At 45.9% G+C, this 16656-nt stretch overlaps 1 protein-coding gene across 1 annotated transcript in view; it reads left to right on the top strand.

The window, feature by feature from the left end:
- The window catches only part of ITGB8 (integrin subunit beta 8), a 269162-nt gene that overhangs the window by 197712 nt on the left and 54794 nt on the right, over positions 1–16656 (top strand). The window contains exon 12 of the mRNA XM_086941884.1: positions 3949–4049. Coding sequence (XP_086798010.1) covers positions 3949–4049 — 101 coding nt within the window. The remainder of the gene's footprint in view (positions 1–3948; positions 4050–16656) is intronic.

Here is a 16656-nt window from a genome sequence, read left to right as displayed (position 1 = left end):
CTTAGGCCCTCATTAAAAGTGGCCGGATTTTTCCTTACACTGAAGAGGTACTGGTAACTCCTGGGGTTAGGAAAATGCAGCCCTTTATGACTTAGACCCTGAGGTTTCACTAAGAAATGATGAATTACCTGGAAATTTGTAATTCCATGTTCAATTCTTTCTGCAATTTCTCGATTTGGCCTTTTGGACTTTTTGTCTTTATTTTTGAAAATGTTGAGATCTGTGGTGCTCCTACTGTCTCTGTACTTTCTCCCCTAAATTGGTTTGGTAAGTACCTACGTACCTCACGGATTGGACAGTGGTGTACCCTTATCAGTTCCTAGTATATGGTACTAAGCTAGCTAGGGCATAGGTACACCAGAGGTCCCCATGGGTTGAATCATATGTTTTGCGACCCATGAGGGACCACTCAAACGGTAACTACAGGCCTATCATTGCAGCCTGTGTAAGCTCGTGCTAGCACCTCGTACAAAAGATATAGGTTGCCCTATATCTAAGGTCACTGCATTTAAAACCTATAAGTCACCCATAAAGCAGGCCTTTCAATCTTGAAGGTAGGGTTCTCAGTTCTAAGTGTGAGGGTGTCCCTGCATGAGCAGGACACCCCTACAGCCTACGGAATCCATTCTCCCGGGTAATAAGTGCGAGAGCCATATAACATATAGAGGGGAACCGCATTGTTAGAAGATGACCATCTTGAAACTGGCTGTAACGAATTCTATCCTATTTTGTATCAAACATGTTGGAATCAAACCCCCACCATAAACGGTATGGGAGGTATGATTCCATGCACTGTAAAGCTGCTCCAGGAGGCGCTCAGTGCTCCCAGTACCAGTCTTCTAGACCTGGACAGCACAACATGGATGCTGCCGACCAGAGAAATCATTCTGCCTTCCTGTTGCTAAGTCAAGCTTGAGCAGGGGAAGACAGAACACAAGGTGTCCTGTCACAGGGAGCTGTGACCCCTCCTAGACAGGGTTTGGTGTATTGGGGCCGGTGGGGCCGCTTGCAAGCGCCACTCAGTCTGCTTGAAGGGAACATTTGGTTCCCTCCTTGGATAGTCCAGTTTAAACCAGCTCAGAGAGCCGTTGACTCCCAACTAGTGCGAAACTGGACAATGGTCATGGGAGTATCCTCCTCACTGTCCGACCCCTCCCCTGGGAGGGAACCCTGGATTGTCCAAACTTATTCCTTAGGGTACTTAAGGGCTTACCTGACGGTGGGGCCCTAGATTTGTCATGGGACAAGATTAATTTTGAGACGCCACTTCTACTTTGACATTCTGGGCACCCGGGACTTTGCTGGACTTTGCTCTGTGCATCAAGGCTGCAGCCAGCAAGACTTGTGCTGCTCCTGATCTCGTTGCCCTGCCTGTATGCTGCAACGTCCGTGCCTGTGCTCCATACAAGAACCTTTCAAGGCCTGTGGGCATCCAAGACACCTGAAGGAATCTCCCTTGAAGTGAAAGTGTCACGTCCCTGCATCTGCAGGCACAGAAACTAAGCTGACTCGTCTGCTGATCCTAGGCTCCCATGGACTCCAAAAGGCTCAGCAAGACAAGTGGTGGTTCTCCACATCCCTCAAGGCTTGCCCTGTCCTGTCCTCACACCAAGTTTGAGGCCAGTATCCCTCTTTGGAGTCGCCAGATGTGGACCCCCTGTGCACAGCAGCAACTTGCTGTTGCAAAGGCTTGTTGGCTTCCTTCCATCTAGATCTTCGGGCTCCAGGTAGCCCCCCACCTCATGCACCTCCTGTGACCAAGATCTTCATCCTCAGCACATCACTTGCACTGTGGGCCTGCATCTTTGGTGAGCTGCTCGAGGTCCTCTTGTGACTCCTGTGCCTCTGGCCTATGGGTCCTGTTGAGGCTTTCCTGATTGCTCAGGCCTGCCCTGACCTCCGTGCTTGTGGTGAGTCACCTGGACCTTGCTGGTCCTGACACTGCACCTTCTTCACTTTTCATGTGGTTTACAGTTGCCAAGGCTTGTTGGTCCTCCTGACGGACATCGACCCCTCAACTTTCGACATCCTACATGGTGCAGCTTGTAAATGGCTCCTGGTCTTCCACAGCATCACCTGGTCCTCACAGCTGAAGCTCCAATGTCACCGTCATCTCTCCTGCAGCACCCAACATTGGTTGGCGCTCGACGTTCGGGCCTCGTGATCGCTCCTGAGTGGCCTAGAGTCTGTCCTTCTGCTTGCAGGTTCTCTTCAACTCGAATCCACCTTTGAGTTCCAACCGACACTTTCGCCTTTTCCAGCTGCGACATCTTCCAGAAGTTTTACATTGAGTTCGACAACTGTTTCCTACGCCACTTCACACATATGCACCCTGCTTCCTGGTGTAGGAATCCTGGTTCCTAGGATATCCACGGGTGGGGTGGCTCTCCAACCACTTGTCTTCCACAGGGTCCACTGGGAAGGGCCCTTCTTTTTTTAATATTCAACTGAGACTTACCCGTTGACTTGTACTGAGAACACAGTTGTGCACACAACCTCCGTGGGGCTCCTAGATACTCACCATGGGGTGTTCCTTCGGTCCTCAGCATTTCTACATTTTCTGGGTATAGTCTTGACTCGAGTTGTGGTTTGCATACCACTATTTTAGTAGATGGTTCGTTCTCCCCCTGGTGACCACTGTATATTCTGTGTTACTTACCTGTTTCTATTGAAAAGTATTGTGTGCATTGTGTATATCTCCAGCTAGGAGATATCTGTATGTGTTAGTGAGTGTCTTATAATAAATACATATTTCTATAAATACACTGTGTGGTTCTTTTTCTCTGAATCTATCAATAAGATTCTGTTCTGGTAAAAAAAGCTACTTTACACTCCTTCTGGAACTATAGGCCCGGAAGCTGCTCTCCACAGCTACTACTTAGAGAGCTTTTTAAGATTGTCTAAGACCACTAAAATTACCATAGGGGTTGTCTGTTTTGGTGCAGGGTGCCCTCTTGCAAAAGTGTGCATTATGTACAAGCCAGCCTCTCACAGTACAGCAGGGTGAATGTTATTCCTTATAAGGCATCGTCACACCAGTAGCCTTCCCACAATTGAATAAATCTTTGATGTGTAGATTTGTCATATGAAAGAAATAGAATCTTTGGAAGAATAAAGTAGAATCCCATAGCAAAATTAAACAAAGCAAAAAAGCAGTTAGATATGTCTTGAAAAAATATATTAGTATCAGTTTGCTATAATCAGAATTAAAATAAAATGCTGTAGCTCAGAACGTGTGGAAACATGCAGAGAAATATATTTTCATAAAAAAATCTCCTTTCTGCTTATCAGTGTTTATATTGAAAAATAGTTCAGAGAAGGAATAGCGAGGTTTAATTTCATTTTTTAAAGTGCATCTTTGATTAAGCTCACTGGCCTGACTTTCACCTTGGCTCTCACAGTATGCAATTCTGATGTCAGAACTCAAATATAATGTCATTACAGATTACAAGCTTCGTTATTACTTTTTTACAGGCTACCATGGATAACACACGTAACCTGTAATAAGGAAATTAGAGGCAGTTTTTTTTATACAAGAGAATCAGAAGTCAACGTTTTACAAATAAAAACATAAGGATTTGGTGATTATATTTTATAATCCTGATGATTATTTTCAGAATTACCCCCATACCCTCCATCAGTGCTTTTGTTGGATTAATACTCTTCTGGACTGCCTGCTAGCCTGAAAATGTGATAATGTGTTTTGTAATACTAATAGGTCTACGTGCTCATGATAGTGTTTGATGCAAGCTGATATAACATTAATATATGTATGTCATATTTATTTTGCCTTTACTAAAAAGAACATCTTTCAATAGTATTATTGTTTTAAAAATGTCCTGAGTTACCTTATTCGCTACTACTACAGAGATTTTAAGTAGCTGTAAATAAACTATGTAGAATATGGATGTGTGATATCTGAAACTGTCATTCTATATTTATTTTCAGGAACTGTCTGAAGTGTCATATTTTTAATATGTCACACGCTATGAACTATCACTGTAAAACCTCCTGCACTAAAATTGTATATTACCTTGACCAAACATCAGGTACGTAGCATCTTGTTTTAAAAAGCTGAAGCATTATTAAGTGACCTCACGGCATTAGAAAATGTTGCTGGCAAACACTGAAAATACATTAAGGAAAGCAGAGTACTTTTTGCCAATGTTAAAAACATCTCTGTTGTTGTTTTAGAGGAAAAGACACCCTATGTATATGTAAATACTCATAGCAAGGCCGGATTTTCTTCAATCATTAGAAGATTTCTTCCTCAGAATAACACATTTAACAGGAGTCAAAAAATAGTAAATCAAAATCCATCAATATTTTTTAGATATCGTGGGCCTCACTAACCATGCATTTCCTCACAAACTAATTTATTTTTTAATTTGACCAAGTGAAACGTTTTTCAGCTTTACGAAACTGGACTAATTTAGAATACTGAAGATGGCCTGCTGTTCATTTGGGGGGAGGGGGACATAACCTCCGCCACCCTGGCTGGAGAACTGCCAACCATATATGGAAATCTCTGCCTGCCCTGAGGAGATCTCTTTGCCTTTGGGGTAGCAGCTGCCAAGCTCCACTGAAGGCCCTAGAGTTTGCTGAGCAGCTGCCATATTCCAGATGGCTGCTCACCTGACTTTTTTTTTATTTAAAAAAAAACAACTCTTGAATCAGGAGTTTGGTTTTTAAAAACTAGGGACCATTACACCTGAGAGTTTTTTACCAGGGTATGGCCGTCATTTTGTTTTCTCTTCGGCACCACCAGTGTTTCCTGGGAGTCCTGACTCTGAATAGAGCAATAGAATAGACAATGAGGCACCTACACCAACAGCCTCAACTCCATTCCGACAATTGGTATAGGGTTTCCACCAAGAAAACCAGCAGGGGCACTTCTTTATAAACATGACAGTCTGCTTCACTCTATATAGAGAGGGCTATTTGTCAATTTGGTGAACAAGGTACTCTTCCACATTTGTGATGGAGTTCCCTGTCTGCCAATCTATAAATCACAACTCAGGTTTGTAATATGGTTTGTGGAATTTCAAGACACATTTGCCAGATGAGGGTTGTAATTAACGGACATTTGTAAATTTCCCCAAAGTGAAATGTTTGGAATCTGCCATTGCAGTGGTAGGAGGGAAGTCTTGAGGTGTGGAAAGTCAGCCCAATTTACAACCGATGCCCAGGCTGCTAGCTCAAGACGCCTCTTAGTTCCCATTCTGAATAGTTACCAAATAAAGAGACGGGCGCTGGGAGTAGGAACACAAGAACAGAGTTTTATTTCTCATGAGGAGAGCCTGTCATTTCGGACACGAAACACAGTGTCTTTCGGGAGGTGCTCTAACAAGTTCTCCGAGACATCGCCTTTTATACATCACAAACATTCCTTATTACAATAATAACATTGTGAGGCAAGGAAAAGACATCCCCGACCCCTCCCCGTTCTAGCGCAATCCAACACGTGGCGACAGTACAGGTCCTCACACCATACAATGGGAGGGGGCTATTGCTCAGCTGAGTGTTCCGCTGATTTCTTTGGAATGTGTGCGCCTGATCGATTCTCGGAGGGGTGGGGAGGTCATGATCAATAGTAGCTCTTTTGAAGAGGGACGAGTGCATACAGTGGTGGGCAATGAACTGTATCCTCAGGCGAAAGAGATGACCAGTGGCCCATGCGGACAATCGGGCTCAGTGGAGGGGTCATCAAGGGAGGGGTATTCATAGGAAGAAGGGAGGTGATGGTCAGGCACGAGGTGTGATGCCCAGGGACAGAGTCGCACAGAGAGAGAGGTCTTATGACCCGTACATGGGAGAACGGGGGCAGTCAGGTACAGCTGGGGGGGGGGGTTATGTCAGCTGAGGCGAAGGATGCTTCTTCGAGAGGAAATGGGGGGTTTGCGTGGGTCAAGCAGGAGGGTTGCTTTTCAGAGCAGGGTCGCGCAGAGGGAGAGGGTTTTATGGTCTATGCATGTGAGAGGGGGGGTGTTCAAATACGCGCAGGAGGGAAGCCGGGGATTCCAATGAGCGGGCAAAAAGGCCATGGTGCCTAAAATGGCTGTCATGTACATATGGGCACGGGCTTCTACTGGCGGAATGATGCGGTCAATATTTCACGGTATTAATGGTGCTTACAGGGAGGGGAATGGGAAGAGGCAAATGAACGCCGCTTAGGTACATTAATTTTGCTAATTTCCACAGAGGAACCTCATTTTCTCAATAAGACATTTTCCCAACCTCTTTCATTATTTTTTAATCCTGATAAGGGTATCCAAATTGGGCTTAATAAAGTAATTCTTTCTATTGGCACCCTTAATCAGTTTTAAACACATCCTTACTGCGCTTTTTCCGTCGCACTCACATCAGATCCACGAGGTGTTCACTTGCACGTTCTATCACTCATGTATGTTATTCGTTTTCCGTATTGACTGACTGTGTTGTACGTCTTGTAACATGGAATTTATTATTTTTCCCCCCTCCCTGATGCTCCGCCCTGGATGTGGCTACACCAGGACGTTTGTAGCAGGCCCTATGATGAAGCATGTCGCATACTTCGGTATGTGAGTGAGGGCAGTTTTTCCAAATTGGGGAATTTTCCTTTGTTGTAGTTGTGCACTCTATATACCCCTTGTGTGTGATCATCTGGTTGCCTTAGGAGGCCTGGGGTATGGAGTTTAAACTATTTTGGCCCTCTCCCCTTTTGTGTGTAGATAAGTTTGGAATCTGCCATTCACATATTAGACTACACATTTGTGCCCAAGCTGTTATTATCCTATTTCCAGTTACACTCTCTCATACACATGTATAAGTAGTTTGCAGCTAAAATACAAATTTTGCTGCAATCCCAACTCTGTCAATGTGTATGTTGGACCATTTTGGCAGCACTTAAAGATAGTGGTATCTCCGTTCAACAATAGGATGAGAACACCATGGTATATGTCATATAGCAGCCCCCGAATCCCCTGTGGAGATTTGCCTCCTCTGCATTCCGTGGAGAACATGAAGTAGGAAAATCTCCGCACACTCCGCAGCGGAGCGGAGTTGGCCAGCCCCCACTTCCACCCCTTATAAAGAATTAATTTAAACTAGATTACAAATAAAAGTATAAAGACTTACCTTGACTGCATCGTCCCCAGGCTGCCGTCCTCCTCTTCGTCGTCGTCTCAGGGTGATCTGCTCATGCACGCACGGCTGCGCATGCGCATTTCTCGCAAGGAATGCGCATGCATTGACGTGTGCGTACGCGCAGATCACTGTGAGACGGTGATGAAGAGGAGGACGGCAGCCTGGGGATGCTGCAGTCAAGGTAAGTCTTTATTCTTTTACTTGTAATGTAGTTTTAAATAATTCTTAATGGGGGGGTGGAGGCGGGTGGCTGAGCAGAGTTCCACGGAGTTTGACCCCAAATCCGTGGGCCTCTGCATAGTCCTGCTCCACCAGCTCCGTCCAGGGTTAATTTTAAACACATATTCTCTCTCACAATCTAAAACTGGTACTCTAGTTGGCAATGGTATTCACCTTTGTCTAAATAGGGACCCTTACTTCTAAGTCAGGATATGGGGATTACACTCCTAAATAACCCCTGCTCACCCCCTCGGTAGCTTGGCACGAGCAGACAGGCTTATCTCAGAGGCAGTGTGTTAAGCATTTGTGAAAATACACAGTAATACAGTGAAAACACTACAGATGGACACAACTCAGGTTTTTATAACAATAAGTATTGTTTAAAAAGACTTAACACAAGGACTAGAAAAGCTACACTGGCTTCCGATTTCCCAGCGCATAGCCTTTAAAGCAGGTTGTATCACTTTCAAGGCCACACAAGATAAAGGCCCTGCCTTTATTCGCAGTCTGGTTTCTAAATATATTCCCACCAGAAGCCTGCGCTCTGCTCAAAAATCCCTACTGGAGGTGTCTCGCTTTAAAAGGAAGCGACAGGGAGGCTGCTGCTTTCGCCATCTAGCAGCCTCACTTTGGAACTCCATCCCCTTACCGATTAGGCAGAGTAAGGATTTACTCACCTTTCGTAAGGGACTAAAAACCTGGCTGTTCTCTCAAGCCTACCATTAGCCATTGTTAGCTCAGTGTTATGTTGGACGGATTCTTCACTTTCCCTATAGCGCCATGAAGCCCATGGGCGTACGAGCGCTTTACAAATTGATTTTAACATAACATAACAAAAATCCATAATACTATACTTAATGTTGTGCCTTGTGCCAGGACCAGTGTTTTAGATCCTCCCAGCGCTTGCGGCATGCTCTAGCACTCCTGGTGTGGACCCCCTCTGCACTGCAGCGCTTACCAATGTTGGCCCATAGCCTGGCCCGGGCTGCAGTGCTCAGCTGGTATTCAGGGTCCCCATATAGCTTAGGATATTTGGCCAACATCCCCTCTATCATGATGTCTAATTCCCTTTCTGTGAAATAGGGTGCTTTCTCTTCATAACCCTCAGCCATTTTGGGGCAAATAAGTTTAAGGAGAGCAGCAGGATGCCAGAGGATCTGATCTGTGATAGAGCATGACTCAAAATGAACACAAAATGGCTTCCAAAACTTCATGTGATGTATTTAATGTCTCCCACTTCCTGTATAGTTTACGGCCCGAAAATGTAGTGTCCGGTTCTGGAGCGCCGGGTCCGCATCCGGGCATTACGCTCCGAAACTGGAAATTACGTTTTTTCGGCCGTAACCTCCGAAATTAACCCGGAACACATTATTTCATACAGGAAATGTTATACAGGAAGTGGTAGACAGGAAATACATCACAGGAAATTGTTGGCAGCCATTTTGTATTCATCCTGATCCATCCACAATCACTAATCAAATCCACTGCCATCCTGAAGTTCTGTTGTGGAAAAACCTGAAATGACAGTGCAGTTTAAAATCATGAACATGTAACAAAAGAGGGGACAGACCATTTAATTAAATCTCTGCGCGGACCGAGGGTGGTGACACAACATCAAACCCCAGTTTCGTTTTCTCCTACTTTACATTATGGTACATGTAGTTCATATTGAGTGCTCATTACAAGAGTTGTGTGATGTGTTACGTAACAATGGGGTGGAGCAGTGCTGTATATCACAGACACATGGTGCCTGATTCACCCATGACATCATCACTTGCGTTGTGGGCCCATCATTTGTGGGGGAGTCAAATCTGTTGAGTGCACAGGCCTGAGACTGCAATGGTTATGGCCTTTTGTGATTGAGTGACCCATCCTCATAAGGACCAGGTAGGTCTCTCAGAACATGTATAGTTTTACATCTGCTGCAATATATTGTTTAGGGACATCCACTACACTGATCGCTGACATGGGCACATGACCTGAGGCACGCTTAACCTTTTGACTACTGTTTAACAGCCGTGATTTAAATGCAGTGAGTGTGGCTTGCAAAGTAGTTTCAGACTGGAATATATTGACACAGTCGTGTCTATCCAAGTTTCACCATTGACAACAGACAGCAAACCACATTTTGTCCATAACACTACAGGTTGCTCATGTGAAAACGTGGCAAAGAGCTGATCACAGACTTGCATACCCTGACCTCGGTAATGTGCAATGGCCCGGTTTCCAAGATTCAGAGCTAGCTGAGGTTCCAGAGGTATGTGTGAGCCATGTGTTAAAGCAATGTTGTGCAAAACACAACAGGCTAATATGATCTTGCACACAATTGATCTGAATCGCAAATTCAACAGACCAAAAGTGCGCTCTATGATGGCTCTAGTCCGTATGTGTGCCCTATTGTACCTACGCTTAGGTACAGTATTTGCACGCCTGTAAGGGGTCAGGAGATGTGGGGAGAGTGCATACCCAGCGTCACCTGAGGAGGGAAGAAAGGGCAGTTGGTTTCATTTTCCTCTTTGATTTGCACAGGACATGATCTATACTTTGGTACATGCAGTGTCTGATGGGCCACGAATGCAGCTTTATGATTCTTATTGTACAATGGTTAATGTTGTGTGGCATTCAGACATTTCAATAACACATATCCCTCATTTTTAGTGCTTGGTACTTACCCAGTAACCACATGTTGCCAAATTCTCCCGCAGCCATCCGCCGGTCAAGAGGTGACATGAGGAATACAAAGCTGTCATGGGTACTGCCTGGGAACACTGCATGCACATCAATGAATCTCCCACTGGCATCACAGACAGCTTGCACATTGATGAAATACCATTGGTGTCTGTTGCAGAAGATGTGTGCAATGCGGCGGGGTAGCTGAAGGGCCACATGTGTACAATCAATTGCACCAAGCACACACACGTGGGAAGTGTGCAATTAGATAGAAATCTTGTGCTGCCCTTTGTCTCCTGGCCAGTATATGGGGCATTTGTATGTGGTTGTGGGATCTAGCAAGGATGCATCTCAGTAACTGATGCAGGCACCACAACTAGCTTGCCTCGGAAATGCCCACATGGTTACGGGAGACCCCTTGGAAAGACCCAGTGGCAAAGAAATGGAGAGCCGAAAGGATCTTGAGATAGGCCGGTAATGCATGGGAGCAGCAGGTCACAGCGTCAAGTACCTGCTCCCACTCACATACTATATCCAATATTACTTCTGGAGGGAAACTGTACCTAGCCCTTACATCTTGGCTGGTGTTAGATCTGGGGGTATCTAGTTGGCAATGGTATTCACCTTTGTCCAAAATTGCCCTTACTTCTAAGTCAGGATAAGGGGATTGCACTCCTTAATAACCCCTGCTCACCCTCTTGGTAGCTTGGCACCAGCAGACAGGCTTATCTCAGAGACAGTGTGTTAAGCATTTGTGAATATACACAGTAATACAGTGAAAACACTACAGATGGACACAACACAGGTTTTATCAAAATAAGTATTGTTTATATAGACTTATCACAAGACCACAAACAACAAAAATCCACAATACTATAATTAAAGTTGACTTAAAGATGGATAAAGTTGCTTAGTTCAAGTTGATGATGAATGCGACATAGTTCTCAACAAACGCAAAGTGAACAAAAGGCTCGCAAAAGGGGAGATGCGTCGGTTCGGTGATCCGCGGCAAAGGATGCGTTGTGCCTCAATGCTTGTGCAGAGTAGGGGATGCGTCGTGATTCCTACTGGTGCGGGGGTGATGCGTAGATTCTCGGCCTGCGTGCCCGTTGCGATGCGCTAGGTAGCGCCTTGATGCAAGGCGATGATCCGGTTGCGATGCGAGAAGATGGCGCCCTTGATGCAATGATGCGATGACGATGCGTAGACACCCTGGCAGCCTTGCGACGGCTCTGTACTCCGGAGCCGCAACAGTCCCTGCAACTCACTCTTCCAGTGATGTGATGGCGACTCTCTCGATGGCATCACGCTTCTCCAGTGATGCGACAGCAGGCAGCTCTGACGAAGACCCTCTTCCAGAGAGATGCGGTGGTGGCACGCTTCTCCTGCGATGTGACCATTTCTGCTGTGGCGACAACACGCTTTTTCTCGATGCGTCGCGCTTCCAGCTCAAAGCGACACGTAAATGTCTGTAGATAGAATTCCCAGCAAGGAAATTCACAGAGGGGAGCTGGTAGTGAAGTTGTTTGTCCCTGAGACTTCAGCAGGAGGCAAGCACAAGTTCAACCGCTTGGAGAATATTCTGTAAGATGATGAAAGTCCCTAAAAAGCTCCTTCTCCTTTCCTTGGCAATGAAGCAACCACTGCAGGCCAACCCAGCAAACAGCACACTGGCAGAGGGGCAGTCCAAACTCCTGCAGCTTCCTTGGTTCTTCTCCTTGGCAAAAGGTTCCTTGTTCCAGAAGTAATCTAAGGTTCTTGGGGCGGGGTCACAATATTTATACCCCCAAATCCTTTGTTCTCTGAAGGCAGAGAGGCCTCTGCCTAGTCCAAACCGGTTCCTGAGCACTTTGTTTACATGACTCCTTCCTTTATTTCACAGTGCAGGGTAGAGACTTCAGACGCCCCACAGGAGGTAGAGCCAGCACAGGGGAGGGAAGGCACAGCCCTGGAGCACTTTGTTGGCATGATTCATTCTCTCCTTTCACAGTGCAGGGCAGAGACATCAGACAAGCAACAGGAGATGGAGCCAGCATTGGAGAGGGAAGGCCCATCCCTATTCAGGTCCCAAGTGCAACTCCTCCTTCCCATCTAGATGCAGATCTCTCTATTCACCACTAGGCTGCCCCAGCCTGTCTCCTGGAATCCCCCAGCCCTGTCACTCAAAACTCCAGACAAGGAATACACAACCTAGCAGAGGCAGGCCTGGACAGTTAGGCAAGAAAATACCTACTTTCTAAAATTGTTTTTTCAAACACAGAATGTTAAAACCAACTCTACCAACATATGCATTTTATCATTCTGATTTCAGGCATATCAAACTCGAATTTCTACCATGTTCCCTGAGTCAGTTAGGACTATAAAATGTAATAATGTAACTTCCCATTCTAGCCTATGGAGAACAGGTAGCCTTGCAATAGTGAAAAACGAAAATGGCTGTAATTCACTATTAGGACATGCTACACACAGCAGGGCATGCCCTACCTTATACTTACAATGCACCCTGCTCTTGGGCCTACCATTGGGGTATCTGATATGAAGCAAAGGGAACGTTTAGGGACTGGCAAGTGGGTGCACTTGCCAAATCGACATGGCAGTCACCGACTGCACACAGACCTTGCAATGGCAGGACTGAGACACACTTTACAAGCTGCTTCCGTGGGTGGCACAACCAGTACTGCAAGCCCACCAGCAACATTTGATTTACAAGTCCTGGGCACACATGGAGCACTTTACTAGAATCTGACAAGTAAATCAAATAACCCAATCATGGAATCACTAATTAGTACATCAATTTAAAATAGGGAGCACTTGCAGTGTGGCACTGAATATCAGTGGCACAGTGCCCAAAGCATATAACCAGCAAAAACATAACAAAAACAGAGGAGGCAATCAGAAAAAATGGAAGGGAAACACACGCCAATGATGCCAGGTCTAACACTGAAGTTTTCCCTTTTTGCTAACCTGTTTTGGTTGGTCAGCAACTATGTTTTAAACTTGCTCTGACTGCACAGTGCCTTATAAACCTCTTATACACTCAGGTGTCACCAATTATGATACAGAAAGGACAGAGAGAAGACTCTGAGCTTGGTGGGGAGGTCGAGCGGAAAGTAGAGGGAGTGTGAGGGCAACAGAAAGGAGTAGGGGTGGAACTTTTTCTATGCCTTGTTCATGCAACCTCTCCTGCTGCATAGATGATCTATTAAATAGGTTTCTTTCCAGATGGGCATACACAATAAAAACATGGAAATGGGTAGAGATCAATAACTGAGCTAAACACTTCAAAAGAAGTATCCAGCTTTTCTCTTGTTAACAATTTTAAATATACGCCTGCCTTTCCTAACCCAGGAACTGTAGCCTGGTCATCCTATGTCAAATTCAGGTTTCATTGTTCTGTGCCAAAGAAGGCTAAATACAATTTTAAATGTTGTAAATATTGGAAAAACAAATAAGTAAATATATATTTGTATTTATTAAACAAATAGTTAGCGTCCAATTTGTTAGATGGAATTGGAATTGGAATTGGAACTGGATTTGTAGAGCGCGTAGCTACCCAGGGGCGTCCCAGCGCTGGGCCTGAAGAATTTAGCTAGGATACGGATGTGACCTAGGGGAAGAGCCAGGTTTTTAGGAGCTTACAGAATTTTAATAAGATGGTTTCCCTCCGCATGTTCATGGGGAGGGAGTTCCACAGCTTGGGGGCATTATATGAAAAAAGGCGTCCTCCTGACCGCGCCTTCTTGATCCTTGGGACGTAAGCCAAAAAGAGGTGATCGGATCTTAGCTTCCTGTTGGCTTTGTATGGTTTAATTAGGGTTTTCAGAATCGGGGGGCCTTATCCTGGAGGATTTTATGTGTTATGCAGAGGGATTTGAAATTAATTCTCTCTTGGATCGGGAGCCAGTGAAGTGAGTTTAGGGCAGGCTTGGCAGAGCTTCTGTTTGTTTTTTGTGCCTGTTAGCAGCCTAGCTGCCGAGTTCTAGACAAGTTGGATTTTGTTAGGGACCGATTTTGGGGCGCCAAGATAAAGGGCATTCCCGTAATCTAGTCTGGAGAGAATGAGTCCCTGAATAAGGAGTTTTTTGGAGTAAGGGGGTAGGAGGGGGAGAATTTTCATGTGGTGCGGAGAAGGCCAAAGCAAATTTGCGTGGTTTTCCTGGCGTGGGTTTGAAAAGTAAGGTCCTGGTCAAGCCAGAGACCCAGACATTTTATTTATTTCTTCTGGGAGGGAACTTGTCCCATGCAAGTTGGCCACATCAGTTTGGGGGAGAGTTTGGATTGATTGCCTAGCACTAGGATCTCTGATTTGTCTCCGTTTAGTTTGAGGACGGACTTGCTCATCCAGCTGGAGATTTCTTTGAGACAGGAGCATAGGTTTTCTGAGGAGTGGTCTGTCTGTTTAAGGGAGACGACAAGTTGGGTGTTGTCAGCGTACGTGACCAGCTTAATGCCAAAAGGGGCTATGATTCGCTCTAGTGGGGACATACACACATTGAAAAGTGTAGGGCTTAGGGAAGAGCCCTGAGTGACCCCACATTGGAGTGGAACAGCTCTGGATCAAGTGTTGCCTTCAGACCCCTGAAATGATCTGTTTTCTAAGAATGACTTGAGCCAGGATAGGGCTGTCCCTGTGACTCCTTTGCTGTTTAGACGGTGGACAAGGATACAGTGGTCTACCGTATCAAAAGCAGCGCTTAAGTCTAGGAGGATCACTGCAGCTGATCCACCCGAGTCTAGGATCGTTCACGCTTCTTCTACAACTGCCAGCAGGGCGGTATCAGTGCCCTGGCCAGGCCGGAAGCCTGTTTGCGAGCAGTGTAGAAGGCCAGATTCCAGGAAGGTTGAGAGCTGTTGGTTAACACATTTTTCTGCCACCTTGCTAATTCCAGGGAGTAAGGAGATGGGCCGGTAGTTGCCCAGCTCTAGGGGTCCAGATGAGGTTTCTTTAGAAGTGCTCTTACTGTGGCTTTTTTCCAGTTGGGGGGAACAGTACCCTGTTCTAGTGAGTTGTTTATTAAGTTGGTGATGGGGGAGGTGATGGTAAGTGTCACAAGTTTCAGGATGTTAAAAGGTGCAGGATCGAGGGGGGAACCACTTTTAATTGAATTAAAAATATGGGGAAGCATCTCCACGGTGAGGGGAGAGAAGGAGTCTAGGTGGGGGGTATTGAATGCGGAAGTAAGGGGGTGGTGTCCTGGTGGGTGGCCGGGGGCTGGGAGGGTTTTTAAGATATTTTGAATTTTGTTGGAAAAAAATTCAGCCAATTCGTTGCATCTACAACCAGAGGGGTCGGTGACGGGGGGTGGATCTGAGACTTTCAACAGTTTTTTAACGATGCAGAATGTTTCCCTAGAGGAGTTGGCGAAGGCTTGAATTTTTTCTTCGAAGAAGGCCGCCTGGGTGGTTTTCAGGCTGGCTTTGTAGGACCTGATGGCTACTCTGTATTCCATTTTTTTATTATTGGCCCAGTCCTTCCTCCATGTGCGTTCAAGTTTTTTACATTGTTTTTTTAATTCGCGGAGTTCTGGGGTAAACCAAGGGGAGTTGAAGGTTCTATTATTTTTAGGTAGGATTTTTTTTGACAGAACGTGGTCTAAAGAGTTTTCAATCCAGGATGAAATTTGCTCATCTGCTGAGAGTGGGTCTAATTCAAGTGTGGGGGTAGTTAGTTCGAGTTCACATCTCCAGTCATCAAGGACTAGTTTTGACCAAGGGCGTTCTGGTAGGCGAGGTGATGGCCCATAGGGGGTGTGGAGGGGGGGTCAGTGATGGTTTGCCAGGTGAATGGAACTAGGAAGTGGTTAGACCATTGGATAGGTAGGGGCTCACTAGTTTTTAATCCGGAGATGTTTGAGAGGATATGGTCTAGTAAATGGCCTTTTACGTGTGTAGCTTGAAGGTTTTTCAAATGAATCTGATAGGTAGCCAGGTCAAGTGTAAGGTCACCTGCTACTTTGTCCAAGGGGTCATTGAAGTGGAGGTTTAAGTCTCCTAGTAATGTGGAGTTGGAGGAGAGGCAGGCGCGAGAGATGATGGCTTTCAACAGTGAGCTACAGAATTGCCCCTGTGCTCCCGGTGGGCGATACAGGAGAATGCCCGGCAGTGATTTAGATGGGGAGAGTTGAATAATGAAGGGGGCTTTTTCACAGTAGAGGATCGGGCTATCTAGTAAGTGGCAAGAGAGGTGGCTTTTGTGGATGATAGCAATTCCGCCACCCTTTCCACCTACTCTATCGAGATGCTGGATAAGGTATCCTGAAGGGAGGGCTTGCTCAACATCCGGCTCAGAGCTTGGGGATAGCCACGTCTCTGTCAGGAACAGAACATCTAGTTCTGTGTCCTGAAGAAGAATGTTTATTTCTGCGGAGTGTTTGAGCAGGGATCTGCAATTCAGCAGGGCCATGCTGATTGTGAACTCGATAGGGGGTGGGATTATCTTTGGTGAAAGAGTGTAGGAGCAGTGGGAGCAGTTACTTTGTAGTCCCTCCAGGGAGAGTCAGTGGAGGCATGGTGTATTTGTGGCCTGCCTAAGTTGAAATAGAGTCTCCCGGGTGTAAAATCTGGGGCGGAGGCAGCAGGGGCAGAGATTCCTGGCCTTGAGCTCGTTCTGGTGCGGACGGGCACAGACGGGCTTGCCTTTGG

This window comes from Lissotriton vulgaris, chromosome 10 (assembly GCF_964263255.1).
Source record: "Lissotriton vulgaris chromosome 10, aLisVul1.2, whole genome shotgun sequence".
Classification (NCBI taxonomy): domain Eukaryota; kingdom Metazoa; phylum Chordata; class Amphibia; order Caudata; family Salamandridae; genus Lissotriton; species Lissotriton vulgaris.
This window is presented reverse-complemented; position numbering and strand designations above follow the sequence as displayed.